Source organism: Schistocerca serialis, chromosome 4, assembly GCF_023864345.2.
Source record: "Schistocerca serialis cubense isolate TAMUIC-IGC-003099 chromosome 4, iqSchSeri2.2, whole genome shotgun sequence".
Taxonomy (NCBI): domain Eukaryota; kingdom Metazoa; phylum Arthropoda; class Insecta; order Orthoptera; family Acrididae; genus Schistocerca; species Schistocerca serialis.
Window position 1 is genome coordinate 467,563,954 of NC_064641.1, and position 18,109 is coordinate 467,582,062.

General features: G+C 38.9%; 1 protein-coding gene across 2 annotated transcripts in view; it reads right to left on the reverse strand.

Annotated features, from left to right (window-relative positions):
* LOC126475111 (1-phosphatidylinositol 3-phosphate 5-kinase) overlaps window positions 1-18,109 on the reverse strand; it is a 372,610-nt gene that overhangs the window by 8,837 nt on the left and 345,664 nt on the right. For both annotated transcript variants that reach the window (XM_050102696.1, XM_050102695.1), the window contains 2 exons: window positions 11,635-11,770; window positions 7,641-7,821 (listed from right to left, as the gene is read on the reverse strand). In XM_050102696.1, coding sequence (XP_049958653.1) covers window positions 7,641-7,821; window positions 11,635-11,770 — 317 coding nt within the window. The remainder of the gene's footprint in view (window positions 1-7,640; window positions 7,822-11,634; window positions 11,771-18,109) is intronic.

Sequence of the window (18,109 nt, forward strand, 5' to 3'; positions counted from 1 at the left end):
AACAGAATTGCAGGAAACAAAACATGCTAATTGTCTCAAAGCTGGAATACAGATTAGAAAGTTCAAACAATACAAAGTTTAGGTTGGAATATCAACAATATTATGAAAAGGACATATTGTAACTCACTGTAAAGATGTTGCATTTGAGTTGCAGACAGGTACCACAAAAAGACTGTAACAGTCTTTTGGTTGTACCTGTCTGCAACTCAACATGTCACCTTTAGAGTGAGTAGTAACCTATCCTTTAAATGAGAAAGTTCTGCTCAGATTCTATCTCAGATGCCAACAATGAGATAACTCACTGTCAAAAATCAATCCCCACCTTGTGTATTTATTAGCACTTTTACCAACACAGTAATGGTTTTATTGTAGTTACATCAACAGCTGTTCCACTCTTCACTGCAGGTGGTTCACTTGTGTTTGTTGTTACCTGCGACCAATTTTTCTTATAAAATTTGTAGTAACAAGAGGAATCTGAGTGAGGTAGGACTTTTGCAGCTAGTTAACATGAATGACAGATTGGGATGAGCTTATAAATGAATTCTCTGGTGGTGTAAGTATCTATGAACCATCTTCCAGTGAGCATTGTGACTAGCAGCCAGAGGTAGACAACAGTGAATGCAATTAATCTGTCAGCACATGGACCATGCTGTCAAACATCAATGCTGAGTGTGACGAGTTTAACGTGCTGCTGAATCCTCAGAAATGATGTGACTGTGAAAATGGTACATGGGCACTGATGTGGTGTACATGATTGCAACACACTCCAGTGGCAGTTGTGGGACGTATCTAGTTTGTAAATCACACTGTTTATGAAATGGGTGTGTATAAAATTCTTATGTTAGTGTCATTAAAATGCACATTTCCTCCACTGTTCATATGCTAGTCATGTTGTTCTGTTGTAGTACACTTAAATAAAAACTTAAGTCTCTGTGGACATGTTTCAAGGCAAAAAGGAAAACACCATGTCCAGTCAATAAGGACACAGGTTTATAAAAGTTTCATTACAAACAGTGTGATACAAAATAGTTCTCCACATAAAAGATAAACATTATATCATCATTCTCACATTTTAGTAAGATCTTAAGGTCATTCTTACTTGATCACTGTTCCCATTCAGTAGTAGAATCTTTGAACAGGCGAATTACAAAACTTAAAAGAAAACAGGGAAAAATATGTTACTACAAGTAGTGCAAGCTGTTCTGTACATTAAGCCAAAGAGTGCACTTATATTTACATAACATCAAATGTTATGGTATATACTCATATTAAACTAAAAATAAGCTATCAGAACCTATTAAAAATGTGAAAAGAAAGAAAGAGGAAGAAGAAGATCTGGTGGACACAAACCACCACATCATCACACATCTCACTAGGAATCTGTCATGCTGCTCGCTGTGCTAAATCAACCACAAATGTTTCACACCCAGTCCTAGAACTTTAGCATTTCTTGAAACCTTTAATTGTAGCTATGTTATTAACTGAAATTTAATTACAATAAATTGTACCAATGACAATGCATTTTTGATGGATCCTCAATGTGCCGTTGCCTTCAAATGGCATACTCTCATATTATGCGAGTTACAATAATTCTTTTGCCACAAATATTGTGTTTCTTGACATTTTATTACAACAAATCACAGAATTAATAATGGGATTTGGAGAGATTTTAATTTGCTAGTGCTCAGAAATGGCAGATATACGTAGAGGCTTCAACTGAATGATAATATGGCACCTCACAACTCTGTACTGAAGGGAGATGGCATGCTTGTGATGTAGGGGGCATTCTCGCATCTCACTGGTCAACATTCAGACACACGTTCAGAATATCTGACATGCTGGATACTGCTGGATAATGTTTGGAAAGACTCCATTCATTGAGTAGTAGTAGTTCCAATTAAGACTTACAAAATGTTGGCACCAATTCACTTTTTTTGATTCTTTTTCTTTTTTAGCCTTTAAGAAATCATTACATTAATGGTTGAACAAACAAATGTATATGCAAACCAGGAAACTGAAAAACGTGGGAAAAGAAGACCAACCAGCCTCTCAAAGTGGAAGGATACAGCTGTTGTTGAAATGAAAGTATTACTGAGGTTGTTGCTGCACTCGAAAGCTGTTATTGGGGTCTTTTCATGTTTTAGACAATTAATTGCAATACACTGGGCAACTCTACAAAATTAGGCTAGTTTTGCTCTGTTTTAATAGCATCATGAGCAATAATGATGTTCCCAACAAGAAGCTCTGCATTAATGGAGCAATGGTTTTATGATGTGGTTGTCTATTTTCCATGTAGCATATGAATAACAAGAAACCAAAGTGTTGTGTGAAACTGAATGTATTATGTAAATCCAATTGCATAGTCCTCAAAATATTTATGTACTACTACAACTCAGAGGCAAATGCAAAGATGGAATTGTTTTACACTTGACAGGAGCCTATCTGGACAAAACATGTTCGTTTTATAGGACAAAATTCATAATTCTGTAGAATAATCAAAGATTGTTAGTTACTATAAAACAAACAAAAAGACACATAGTATGGGAAAGTACTGACAATGTAGTTTTTGCAAGCAGAGAGACATAAGGGAAGACCTCACTATTTCCAATATTCTCTTTGCTCAAATGGTTCAAGTTCATAAGTGAAACAGCAAAGTTTCCAAGAAACCTAATGTAATCAGAGTGTACAAAGTGGCACGCCAAGAACTGATTAATTACTTTCTATTACTTAGCTCTGCAAAAACTATTTGATGGTTGAAAAATATTGCTCTACAGGTTATGGAAGTATATGAAGTGGGATACATTTAACATTAAAGTAATGGGATGGCGTATCACATATCTTTTAGAAAAAAAATGTATTGATAGGAGTAAGATATGTCACTTAGAAGAAAACTAGAACAGAAGGCAGATCTCACTATTTAGGGACCACATCCACCACTGAAAAGATAATATGACCAACAAAGCTGTACAGTGTGTACAATCAACAAAAGAATCATCATGAATCATGGTACTATTGTCTGATTTGTGAAGAAGAGTTAGCTCTGTGTGTAAGAGAATGCTTCAAGACTTCCCACTAAATAAATCAACTTGATTTTTATAACCATCTACCTCTATATTATCTGCATTATATGCCCTTTTAAATTACTTTTATCTTTGTGCAAAATGTACATTCTGTTCTGCCATAATGAAACAATTTACTGTGGCTATTTCTGCCAGCTATGTATTTGCTATGTGCATTTTCATACCTGGCTTTATGTAAAAATTCATTTTATATGAGTTAATTATAGTTGGTATGATGAGTCAGACTGTCAGGTACAACATAAATTATAGTTAATAATCAAATTGTTAAATAAATCAGCTCTTCATGAAAGCCTGTAATCTATGACTAAGGTCTGATAGCATGCACCTTGTGGGATATCACAGCAAACTACCTGATATCAAGTAACAGACCTCACAACAATGTTGATACCTTCTTTTGCCCATTTCCATGTCATTCTGCTTTCCCCTACGTCATTCCTGCCACAATGGACCCCTGCATCAGTTCAGAAAAATATCCCTTTCCCTGGCTAAAACCTAGTACCATATCCCGTTTCTTAAATGCTGCCTAAACCATGGAATTACCCCCCCCCCCCTACCCCCAATGGCCTAACCACAAAAATTCCTTTCTCTGGATCCCATCCCTCCTTTCACAATGACCTTCGCCTTTTCGGATTCTGCCAGTCCCTGGCCCTCATAAACCTGGTACTCCATGGCACAGGCATCCCAGGACCACCTCTGCTCCCTCTGAAAGATACTGCTACTGTGCAATCCCTGCTACATACACACATCTATGAAACTGAACCCCTTGTTCTCCAGCACCAGGAGGAACATTCCAGTCACCAACTCCATAAGTTATCCAATCTACTGACGTCCTACTGCTTCCTTGGGGCACCACTATCCAACCCCTATTCTACCTACAGCGTTCCTCCTCATGAGCCCCTCACAGCGCCCAGACTCTGTCTAGGTGACCTGTTCAATGTGCCACATCTCCTAAAACTCCCTACCAGCATGCCACCAAATCCAGAGTCAAAGCAATCCTGTAACACTTGTTAATCTTTCCACCAAACCCCTAACTTTCAGTCCTATCCACAGCCCTACATCCATATTTAACCAGGCTGGACTTGTCAAAGACCTACTCTCCTTCTCCCAACCCCTCCAATGGAAACATTTCTTTGCCACCAATCTTCTTCAAGCAAAGCCAACCTAATCCAACACCGAACTTGCCTCTGCCAGTTCATACCACCATTCAACCATGATCATCCCCCCTGTTTCACCTAGCAAACTGCAGGTCACCTCCCAGGAATTCCTTACCTCCAACTTGCCCTCATCATCCTTACCCAGGTCCCTTCCTAAGAACACCAACCTTTCAGCAAGGAGAGGCCAGCAATATACGATCTCAAAAAAAATCCTAACCTCCAATCCCTGCTGAAAAGCCATAGGAGTTTGGCAGAATCTCTCCCCTAGCCCCATTTCCCTGCTCACCCCTATGACACTCTACACACCCACCTTCCAAATGGCCCTCAAAAGTCACAAACCCAACAATTGTGGCTGGTAATTGGTCCTCACTGAAATAATTTTTGATGTTATTACAAACACTTATAACCAATCGCCTGTATTCTCCCACATCAAAGATACCAACCATTTCCTTCACTGACTCGCCACCATCCCCATCCCCTCTGCCTCCTGGATCCCTTCTGGTGACTGTTGATGCCACCTCACTCTACACCTACATCCCTCATGCCCATGCTACTGCTGCTGTTGAACACTGCTTTTGCCAATGTTCTTCAGACTCCAAATGCACTACCTCATTCCTCATACATCTTACTAAGTTTATCCTAACTCACAACTACTTCTCCTTTGAAGGGAAGCTATACAAACAAATAGGCACAGCCATTGGCTGCTGCTGGCACCCTCCTATGCCAACCTGTTTATGGGCCATCGAGAGGTGATCTTCCTTACCTCTCAAAGCACCTAACCACTAGTCTGGTTCAGGTTCACTGATGATATCTTTGTGATCTGGTCTCAGGGCCAAGACCCTATCTTCACTCCTTCACAATCTCAATACCTTCTCTCATGCCCACTTATCTGGTCCTCCTTAACCCAGTGTTCCACCTTCCAGGATACTGACCTCCTCCTCTCTGATGGCTCCATCCACACCTTTGTCCACATTAAACCCATCAACCACCAACAGTACCCGCATTTCGACAGCTGTCATCCCTTCCACACCAAAAATCCCTTCCATACAGCTTTGCTCCACGGGGGCAGCATATCGGACAAGAACCCTTGCCCACTATGCTGAGGGTCTCACCAAGGCCTTCACAGACATGCACTACCCCCCAGTACTAAAGCGCAAACATATCTCCCAAACGTCCCACCACCCCAAGAAACAGCTACAAAGGAGTGTTTCCTTCATCAGCCAATACTACTGCAAACTGGAATAACTGAGTCACATCCTTCACCAGGGCTTTTGCTGTGTATCGTCATCCTCTGAAATGAGGGAGATCTGCTCTGAAATAAGGGACATCCTACCTGAGATCCTTCCCTCCCTCCTAAAGTGATGTTCCATTGCAAACTCAATCTCCACAACATCCTAGTCCATTCCTATGCCACTCCAAATCCCAACTCCTTGCCACAGGGATCATATCCCTGTGGAAGACTCAGGCACAAGACCTGTCCAATCCACCCACCTGGCACGTCCTATGCCAGTCCTGTCAAATGCTTACCCTACCCCACCAGAGACCGGGCCACATGTGCAAGCAGCCATGTCATCTACCAGCTCTGCTGCAATTACTGGACAGATTTATATATTGGTATGACTACCATCTAGCTGTCCACCAGGATGAATGGTCACCTCCAAATTGTGGTCAAGAACAAAGTAGATCACCAGTGGCATGACACGCAGCTACTTCATTACCTGAGCCATCTGGATCCTCTCCTCTATCACCAGATTTACTGAACTGCACAGATGGAAGTTATCCTTACAACACATTCTCTGTGCCCAAAATTATACCAGCCTCAAACTACGGTAACACACCATCCGAACACTCTCCACCCGGTAATTTCCACCACCACTGTCCTGCAACATGCTCCCAATTCTTGTCTCCCATCCTGTTTGTGTGCTATGCTCTGTCAATATACCCGCTCATGTTTCCCCTTCCCAGCTCCTTTCATTTTCACTCCCCCCCTCCCCCCCCCCCCCCGGTTGTCAGTCTAGTCCCTGCACACTCCACCAGACAGTGCTCTTCAACCCCCCCCCCCGCCCCCCCCCCTGTATACTGCTATTCCTTCCCCTTCCCTGCCCCCTTCAGACTGCTGCTTCTGTTTGACATGACAGTGCATTTTGGTCCAAACTGCTGGAGGTAGTGGTCATATGTGTGTGAGGTGTCCTTGCTTGTGTAGATGAGTGTATATGTGTTCCTTTTCTGATGAAGGCTACAGCCGAAAGCTAATGTGCAGGTGTCTTTTAGTTGTGCCTGTCTGCAACTTAATGGTCATCTCTATGATAAGTAGCAATCTGTCTTTTCCTTACATTGCTCATATTCCAACTGGGAGTTTCCATTGTTTGATATCCAATTTTTCATATTTACTGAGCGGATAAAAATTTAACATCTATTTTCTTGGATGAGACATGGACATATAATGCTTTGTAACTTACATTGGTTGCACACGTTCATAGGGACCGATCTATCACTGGTGAATAAGAAAATCTCCTGCAGCCTAGACTGCTTGGTATTTTTATTTTATTTCACAGAGACCAGTTTTGACAGTATTTTGCTGTCATCAGAGTGTCTTCATATTTTTTTTTAACATGCATATAAGCCACCAAGACAATGAGAACACTTTCCACTCATAGGAAACGACACCAGGTAGGCTTGTCAAGCACATAAAAAAGAACACAAATATCCACTGCACCAGCTGTGTGCCCAGAAGTGGGACTGGACATACAAGATGTGCAGTTGTGGCCGAAGCACATCATAGGAAAAACTTGTGTAATTTATAAATGGCTTCACTGTCATTCACTTATTTATGACAAGTACTAACAACACTGAGTTTCATTTCCCCTATAACTTGATGGATAAGTATTTTCACAACATGGAGAAATGCAATGGCATACCATCTCCTCTAACAGGACATGCATGACAGTGTTCAAACTAATCTTCAGCTTAAATACAAGTTTATTATTATTTACATTATTATTATTATTATTATTATTATTATTACTGTTTTATTAATCACATCAATAACCAGGTGGGAGCATTAGGTCATGCCCTTTTCAAATAAATCAACTTAAAAAATAACAATTTACTGTTAATTACACCTTACGCATTTAAAGAATATGTTCCAAGTGGTATCCTGACAAGAAAGTTAATTATTTGAGTTGTTGGAACCATGTTGAAACAGCAAAAACTTTATAAGTTTTTACTATGAGCAACAAATAAAAGAACGACTAGGAACATCAGACTTGTTTAGTACCACTAATGCAGCGATTTATATATATCCATTAAATACAGTCATTCATGGAAAGTGGTAAAATGACACTAAGTGCAAGACTTTCACAGAAACAACTGTACTATGTGAAGTGACCAAATAAACTACCCTTACCTCTAGTTTTACAAAAGCTTGAGCCTGATTTTCCACCACGAGCTGCCCACTGTACACACCGAGACAAAGAGCGAATGTAAGCTTCTTCTCCTGCTGGCAGTACTTCAGTCCTAAGATTTGCAAACTGTTCCACAAAATACACTCTACAGTAGAAGTTACAGCTTGCATCTTCAAACTGCACCTGAGAAAAGACCCTTTAGCTATAGTACAACTTAGAATACTGTTCCACAACAAAATTAAGTAGTAAGCAAATAAACACGCAACAACTGACAAAGCACTATCCAGGTTGAGAGGATGACATTCACACACATCCCCTTACTGCTTTCTAATAGATAATTTCAGTAATAATTACTGAGGTTTTTGAACCTCACTTAAGGAAGCCTAAACTCAGTCAACAACACATGTTTATTGTGTAATAGTGAAAGAGTTTTTGTTCAGACAAGAAAATGTTTGTGTACTGAAAACAACATGTTCTTTAGTTTCTTTACAGATTTACTTTTATCAAGCTTTTTACCTGTGGCGTCGCCCATGTATGTGTAGGCCACATATACTGCACACACATATAGATCTAATTCTCTGCTGTTTCACACCATACAGCTTCAGAGAGGGTATTAAATTTATCTGCGGTATTCTCCTGTATGGCATGATCTTGGTGCCAAAACACAATGAAAAAGTTATTGGCTTGCTACAGTGCTCATTCTCATTACCTACATGCACTAAACAGCATGGATAAGAGTGAAATTGCGCTTAATACTTCTGAAGTATTCCAAGTCAACTAAATACAGGAAATGAATATCAACAGGTCATTTTAGAACATTTTTACATATCATTTCATTCTCATCCCAACCCCTAAGGGTAGGAGGTTATCTTACTCCCAAAGTACTTTTATACAAAAAATATGAGTCATGTACATACCAAATATGGTTTAAATTGCTCCAGGCCTCTCTGAATTATGCTTTTATCTCACACTTTTTCACTCTCACCCTCAGCTTAGGGGTGCTAGGAGAGTCTTATAATCACAGTAACTTTTTTTCCAGCTTGCATGTGATATGTTTGCCCAATATGCTAGAAAATACATGGATGGGCTGATACAAATAATGAGTATTGTATATATAAAATTTGGTTGCAGCTTCTTCAGATATTCCTGAGTTATGCTTCTATGTGGCACAGTCTTCACCTACCCTAACTCGACCTCACCCTGGATGATAGGTGGTGCTTACTCATATAGTGCTTCTTTTCAGAAAGTAGATACGTGCGCATCAAATTTAGTTGAAATGGATCCAGTGGTTTAGGATGAGATACAGAACCCCCCCCCCACACACACACACCCCTCACTGGTGCCTTCCTCCATTTTATATTGTTATATATTAGATAACTATTGCATTTTCACTTGGTTAATAGGTTTGGATGACTTTCAATTAAATGTTGGAAGAAGTCAAAGGTCATACAGAAAAGATAAAAAATGATAACTAGAGACCGGATTATATGCATCATAAAAACCTTAAAATATGCATGCAAATATACATGAAAAATGCTTAAAAATGCGTGAAAAGTGTCAAAATATGGAAGATCAAATAATAAAAAACATGGTAATTACTGTGTGCATTATATCTCAAAGTCAAGCCTTTGCATATCAATTACAAGAAAGAGCACTGCCCACACGAAAAATTGATACATTTAGAATGCTGATATCATTTTCTGAATACTTTCTGGTAGATGTTAGGAAGGAGACCTTTTGGGATTACTTTATAAAAATTTGCAATGGGGATGCACACCATTTTTCAAGAATTGTTCCTTCTTTGCTATTGTTGTTGGTAACAAGCAGATGTGATGCGAATGAGTTGCACTGAAACTATTGATATGTACAGGACCAACTTCGAAAGATATCGCACGCAGAGGGGCACACTTAAAAACTTCATGATATTTTATTAAAAAAATACTATCATGAACTTTTTTGATTTTAATTAATACTATTGGACCAAAGCATCATTTACAATTTATTTTACATTTTTCTACTATTGTAAACATAAACAACCAAGTACTGTTCCAAATGCTCGGTAGTGAGATTGTGTCTTCGATCACTCAAAACATATTTATAAGCAGAAAAGGACCATTCTACATCAACTGAGGTAACTGGGCAGTATTTGAATTTGGGTGCTATGTTGGCACTTATTGTTTCTAATATAAGTTCACCCATCCCATTAATAAAACTATCAATTTGGCACAAGGGCTCAAAGCTTGGGTTATTGTTTAAAATGTTTTCAAACTTTTCTTTAAGTTTTCTTGGGAATACTTCCAGCAATGAGGAGTTTACTAGAATAACTTTATTCATTAACTGAATAGATTAATTTAATGACAAACCTTGAGTTTCAAGCTTTCTAATACCTGCACGTATATGGGAGAAGTGAGTGCTAATCACAGCAACCCTTTTTTAATACCAGAATCACTAAAAGCTTCCTATCACTGGCAAACTGCCAAAGTCTCTGCACTATCAAAGTCATTTACTACCCGTCCAATGGCCTTGAAATGTTCACTGTAAAACAACACAGCTTTGACCCACATATCCCAATGAGTTACCACTGCTCTGGGAGGTAAAGGCGCATTTGGTAGTTTTTCTTTATAGGTCTTGATGCAAGCAGGAGCGTTTAGAAACATTTTCTTTGTGAATGAAATCAGTTTATTTACATTCACAAATGTGGAACGTACTTCTTCAGCAAGGCGATGTACTCCATGAGCAAAGTACGTCACATGAATCAAACTGGAATAAAATACTTGGAGGGCTTTTCCTGCTTTGATCATATAGGGAGCAGCATCTCAAATATACACAAACACCCTTTCAACTGCAGTAGATTCTGGAAATATTTTTCTAATACCCTCGTTCACAAATCTGGTTATCATAGAAGGATTTATTTTTTCAAGTTCTTTGCAGGCCGCTAAATAGGAAGAAGAAGGCTCTTCTTTTAAACCACCAACAATAAAATTTGTAATGTAATGGCCATGAGAGTCTGTAGTTTTGTCAACTGAAATCCAGATAATGCTGTCCTTGAGTTCACTGCGTTTTTCTTCCAGAACATTTATGTAAATTGTTGGTATGTAATTTTTACACAATGTTGATTCATCTGGAACATTTTGATTTAAGCAACATTTGCACAGGATGTCTTTGAGGTTAGGGTTTGTAACTCTGTGAAGAGGAATATTGCTAGTGATGAATGCTTCACATAGATCCAAGTTAAACTGACTTTTCTCATTATCTTTGGACAAATCCTTGCTACTGAGACTTGCTGTTGTCAGAAGTTGTTGTTGTGGTCCTTTCTTCTGCATTCCTGCAATATGAAGACTTGTCTTGACATGCATAAACTTGATAATATAAAACAATTCTGCCATATGTAAATGTTCCAGGATAGTCAGCTATCCATGAACCGATGTTTCTTTTTATGCGCGGCATAGTGCACAACACGTTGCATTCAATACATCATAAACACATTCAACTGTGTACGGGTAAATAGGGAGCTAAAGTGAAACAAAGGACGTGCTACTAAAAGCTTGCATAGTTTAATTTAATTGTTGCTGATGGTTACGGTATGGCAGCGGAGGAGATTAACCGGGGGCGCAGGTGCAGTAGCACTGACTTGTCTGCCTGTTCCTGTTTCTCTTCTGTAATGATTTCTCTAAGCAGTGGCCTCTCGGTTAGTGGCTGCACGCACTTCTAGGTCGCGGTCAATCTGTGAGGCTTCAAAACTAGATTGAGGTAGAGACTGCCAGTCTAAATTTTTATAATATTGTAAACATAGGGTGAAAATATGCATCATCACTAGTGCTTAGTTAAAACACGCAATAACCAGTGAAAAGGAGCCAAATATTCAAATGCAACAGGTAAATGCATATAATCCGGTCTCTAATGATAACAATACCTGTTATTCTTATGAACCAACATTTAAGTTGTTACTAAGTAATTAACAGTTCCATTCATTTCTTAAGTTAAATATGGACTCACTTCAATGTGCTGTGAAGGCTGTGATTTAGCAGCCTTGGAGTTAGGGGATGCTTCTTCTTGCTGTTCCACCGAGTCCCCTGGAACTGCCACAGTGGTATACTGAACACCATCCAAAACACCACCTTTATTTGGGCCACTGTTGAAATATTAAAAAAAATTGAAACTGAAAATGCAACATAATAGTTAATTCTGACATTAATACTATTATCAGAGATCGAATCTAATGTCAGATAATCTTTGTTTTGGTCAAATTTGTTCTTTAGTTGTGCTCACATAAACAAAATCACAAATTTCTCCTCACCAGCTGCAGCCATTGGCAATACAACAATTAATGAAATATTAATGTATACTGTGGTGGATATAAATACAAAGACAATTCAGCATCATACAAATAAAAATTAGAATGCAAATTTACAATATTGTTCCACAACAATTTTTATAAAATTCAGCTAGACTGATCAGCCAAAACATTATGACCACCCACCTAATAGCCGGTATGTCCACCTCTGGTACGGATAACAGTGGCGACCTGTCATGGCATGGAAGCAATAAGTCCTTGGTAGGTCGCTGGAGGAAGCTAGCACCACATCTGCACACACAAGTCACCAATTCCCGTAAATTCTGGGGAGTGGGCAATGAGCTCTGATGACATGTTCAGCCACATCCCAGCTGTGTTTGATCAAGTTCAGATCTGGTGAGTTGGGGGGCCGGCACATCAACTGAAACTTGCCACTGTGTTCCTCGACCAACTCTATCGCCTCCTGGCCTTGTGACATGGCACATTATCTTGTTGGAAAATGCCACTGGTGTCAGGAAACATGATCATCATGAAGGGGTGTACGTGGTCTACAACCAGTGTACAATATTCCTTGGCTGTCATGGTGCATTGTATGAGCACCACTGGACCCATTGATGCCCATGTGAATGTTCCCCAGAGAATAATGAAGCTGCCGTCAGCTTGTCTCTGTGCCACAGTTCAGGTGTCAAGGAGCTCTTCCCCTGGAAGACAACGAATTCATGTCTTCCCATTGGCATTATGAAGAAGGTATCATGATCCATCACACCATCAACATTCTGAGACTGCACCAATGTCCACTGCCTTTGGTCACGTGCTCATTTCAGTCATAGTTACCAATGTCGTGGTGTTAACACTGGCACAAGCACGCTTCGTCGGCTGTGGAGTCCCATCATTAGCAGTGTTCAATGCATTGTGTGTTCTGATACACTTGTACTCTGTCCAGCATTAAAGTCTGATGTTAGTTCTGTCACAGTTTACTGCCTGTTCTATTTTACCAATCTGTCCAGCCTACAATGTCCAACACCTGCAATGATGTGTGGCTGCCCAAACCCATGATGTCTGGATGTGGCATCGTCTTGGTTTCGCCACGAGTTCAAGACAGTAACCACAGCATTCCTGGATCACCCAACATGTTGTGCAGTTTCTGAAGAGCTCACGCTGAGCCTCCGGGCCATCACAATCTGTCAAACTCAGTTAGATAGTACACCTTCCCCATTTGACATATGGACAGTATGCACACTGGTACTACATTCATCATGCAAGTGTCTGACTGGCACTCATTCCTCGTCAGGTGATGCTGCTACTGCCTGGATGAGTTTATATCGATAACAGTCTTGTGGTCATGTTCTGGCTGGTCAGTCTACATACTACACATAAAAAGATTTTTTTAATGTGTTTGGTATATGTGTTTATGTGCTTAATATGAATGAATAATGAAACTTATCAGGATAGTATTTTCCCAGGTAGATTTAAAATATTTTACTGTCAAACCACTTCACAAAAAAGAGATAAAATAACAGCAAAAATTACTAACCTCTCTTATTATCATCAGCATAAAAATATGAGATCATATATGACAGGATTATAATTACTTAGTACAAAAAGTGTTTGCAGTAACATACTGATTTTCAAAAAGAACTATTAATTGAACAGACTACATTTAACCTGACAGAAGTTATATCACAAACAATAAATTATTACCATTGGAAATCTTTTGTGACTTTGCTAAGGTTTTGACTCTGAACCATATCCTCATACGAAAGGTGAAAAATTATGCATAAAAAGACACAGCAAATTCATGGTTTTTATTTTTTTATGTTCCATGTCAATCAGATAGCAACAGGCAATTGAAATTTGAAGCATTCAGTAATTGTGTACCATTTATTGAACCAATATACGTAACTGATTTCCAGTCTCATTTGTCAGAAGATACAAATTTTGGCCTCCTTGTAGATGGTATGAGTATAGGAATAAAGTAGAAGAACCAGTCTCCTAACTGAAAAACACTGATAAATAGTAATATGTAAATGGATTATCATTAAATTATGAGAAGTCTCAGAACATACATTTCAGTGCTTCTTACAGACCTATACATGCTATTAAACAATCTATTAAAATACTGAAAGACGTGGCAACTTTTGAGGACTACATGTAGATCACACACTTAATTGGAAAAACTACATCCTAGAATTAAAAAAGCACCTTATCTCAGCTAAATTTGCAGTACATATGCTTGTAGCTCCATTTAAAATTGGAGAAATTAGTTTATTCTGTGTATTTCCATTCACTAATGGGTTAGAAATGAGATCTGTTTTTCTTTTTTTTTTTCAGTGGCATGTTATAAGAAATTTAGCAGGTATTATTTCTAGGCCATCCCGCACAGATCGCTTGAAAAAACTTGTTACTTTGGCACTTCTTTCACACTAGGCATGATCATTAATGTCCTTCCTCATTACCAATATTTTTCTTTTCTCAATAAGTTGAGCAAAACATTAATCTACATCACTGTAAGCCACCATATGGTACACCAATACTAGTCATTCCATTTCCTGTTCCACTGAAAAAGAGAGCTTTCATATGAGCCCCAATTTCTATTACCTCACCTTCTGGTCATTATGCAATATGTATGTTGGTGGCAGCAGAATTGTGTAGTCAGCTTCAAATGCCAGTTCTCTAAATTTTCTCAATAGTGCTCCTCGAAAAGAATGTCACCTTTCCTCCAGGGATTCCCACTTGAGTGCCCCAAGCATCTCCGTAATATTTTTGCAATGTTCAAACCTACCAATAACAAATCTAGAGTGGCCAACCTCTGAATTGTTCTGATGTCTTCCTTCAAACCAACCTGGTGCTGATGCCAAACACTCAAGCAGTATTCAAGAATAGGTCACACTAGCATTCTACATGTGGTCTCCTTTACTGATGAACCACACTTTCCCAAAATTCTCCCAATAAATTAAAGCTGACCATTTGCCTTCCCTATCAAAATTCTTACATGCTCATTCCATTTCATATTGCTTTGCAACATTATGCCCAGATATTTAAACGATGTCACTGGGCCAAGCAGGAGAACACCAATGCTATATTCAAGTATTACGGGTTTGTTTTTCCTTCTCATTCGCATAATTTACATTTTTCTATATTTAGAGCTAGCTCCAATTCATCATACCATCTAGAAATTTTCTGTAAGTCATCTTGCATCCTCCTACAGTAACTTAACTTTGATACAGTCCTGTACGCCACAGTATCATCAGCAAACAACTGCAGATAGTTGCCCACACTGTCTGCCAGATCATTTACCTGTATAGAAAATAACAATGGTCCTATTGCACTCCCAATGGGGCGCTACTGATAACACCTTTGTCTCTGACGAACACTCACCATTGAGGATGACATACTGGGTTCTATTACTTAAGAAGTCTTCGAGTCAGTCACAAATTTGCAAACCAGTCCCTATGTTCATACCTTTGTTAACAGTCTGCTGTGGGGCACTGTGTCAAATACTTTTCAGAAATCTAAAAATATGGAATCTGCTTCTTGCCCCTTCATCTATAATTTACAGTCTATCATGTGAGACAAGGGCAAGCCGAACTTTGCACATACAATGCTTTCTAAAACTATATTGGTTCGTGGACAATAGCTTTTCAGTTTCAAAGAGATTTGTGATATTTGAAATCAGAATATTCTCAAGAATTCTGCAGCAAACCGATGTTAATGATATTGATCTGTAATTTTGTGGGTCCATTTGTTAACCCTTCTCCTACACAGGAGTCACCTGTGCTTTTTTCCAGTCTCTTGGGACTTTGCTCTGGGCGACAGATTTGTGATAAATGCAAGCTAAGTAAAGGGCCAGTGCTGCAGAGTACATTTTGTAAAACTGAATTGGGATACCATCCTGGCCTGATGACTTATTTGTTAACAACTCTTTCAGTTGTTTCTCTGTGCCAGGGCTTCTTATTACTATGTTGTCACTACAGAACTCTGTATGATCGTCAAACGAAGCTATGACTGTATGTTTCTCCTGTATGAACAATTTCTTAAAAGTGAAATTCAAAACTTTGGCTTTCATTTTGCTATCTTCTAATGCCACACCAGGCTGGTCAATACCATACTACCATACTATGGCGAAAAGTATACTACCCAAAGCCTTCAAATGTTTAACATTAGTACGGAATTGAGTCAGAGAAAAATTCAACCATCTGCCAGAGCATGTAAAATACCATACATACACCTTAGTGGAGTTTAAGACTGAGTTAAAGAACTCACTGTTGAGCATCCTTAAAATTAATGTACAAGGTTATAATGTTGTTAGTGGCTGCGCGGTTTGCAGCGCCATGCCACGGATTGCACAGCCTCTCCGGCTGGAGGTTTGAGTCCTCCCTCGGGCATGGGTGTGGGTGTTGTTCTTAACACAAGTTAATTTAAGTAGTGTGTAAGTCTAGGGACCAATGACCTCAGCAGTTTTGTCCCTTAAGAACACACACACTTCGTTTTAAGGAGATGATGTTGTTAAACACCCTAATCTTCCATCAAGTTAAGTAATTTCATTATATTGCTTTTAAATAAAATGTACATCCATGATACTGTGGGTAATTAGAAGGCAAGAAATAATTCTGATATAAACTGTGGACTTGATGATTACCCAATAAGTGATTTTATTGCACAGCAGGTGATAACCAAAGCAAATGCAAAGAATAATAAACAAAATTTTACATCAATAATAAATACTATCTGCCAAACCAGGATTCCTCTTTTGTCTCTTGTGCCAGCTTCCAGCACAGTAACTTATGTTGACAGAATATCATAAAATCTGTGAAATGTGCTGAAGATGAAGTCATGATATGGATGGATATGAAGTGCAATGTATCATCATTACTAAGTATCTCTGCAGAATTGTCAACTGCAGGAGAACATTATTTCATCAAGATATCACATTATGTTCAAGTTTCTCATGGTACAGTGCATTCTGACTTCATTTCCATAGACAAATATTACCAACTCCACAGATATGCCCACACTTCTGATGCAATGGAGGGAGAGATCAAATGAATGGAACGGTCTGCATATTACAGAAATGCTTCAGAAACTCAAATGGGCATCCCTGGAGGGAAGGTGACAGTCTTGTTGAGGTACATTATTGAGAAAATTTAGAGACCTGGCATTTGAAGCTGACTACAGAATGATCTTACTGCCGCCAACAAATATTTCACATAAGGACCATGAAGATATGATATGAGAAATCAAGACACATATAGACAATTGTCTTTCCCTTTCTCCAACTGTGAGTGGAACAGGAGTCCTGAGTATGTATGTAGATGTGGATGGAGGTTCACCACAGTTTCTTGAAGAAGACTTGTTGTAAAGACAATGTTAACCTCAGTTACACATAAAAGTTACCTTATTTATTTGTGTATTACAGTGCATAGCGTATCTAAAGCAAAGATAAAGTTATCATCAACATGAAGGTTGTTTTGAGCACCACAGTATATTATCAGGCACGACCCTACTGAAGATGGCATGATATTGCTTTCCTCCTAATTCTGAACTGAGTTACCCAGTCATTATAGGATGACCTATAATATGGACTCTAAATAATGGTGCAATTCTTTTCCCAGTAACGAACACTGCTGGAGGTGAAATAAGGCAGCTCTATGCCATGCAAAAGGAAGTGCAACATATCAGGAGGTATCCCATGACTTTTGTCACATCAGTGCATATGTAGATGGCTTGACAAGGTGACCCAATTGACAGAATATCAATGGTATGTGCACTTATACATCACCAATGATGAGTAGTTTCTTACTGGTTATAGCATACATGAGCTGAACTGGCAAGCACTGGCACTCATTCCTCTTTACATATGAAAATCAATTTTCTTGAGCATGTAATTTTCTCTATGTTGAACCAGTGTTACTGGAAGTATTTGAAATGATTAGAGATGGTGAAAACTTTGGAGGCTGGACAGATTGCTTGGCTTCTAAAATGTAGAAGAGTGATAGCCTAACTAACTGTGTTATGTAATGCTTGAAAGAAATAGCAGAAGTAATCATTCATAAAGACAGTAATGCTAATCTGCGTAGAGAATCTGTGATTAAAAAATATACAAGGTGAAGTATCATGTTAAAAACTGAGGGACTAGTGGTATCTATGGACCTCCTTCACACTGTGCAGTATTGAAAT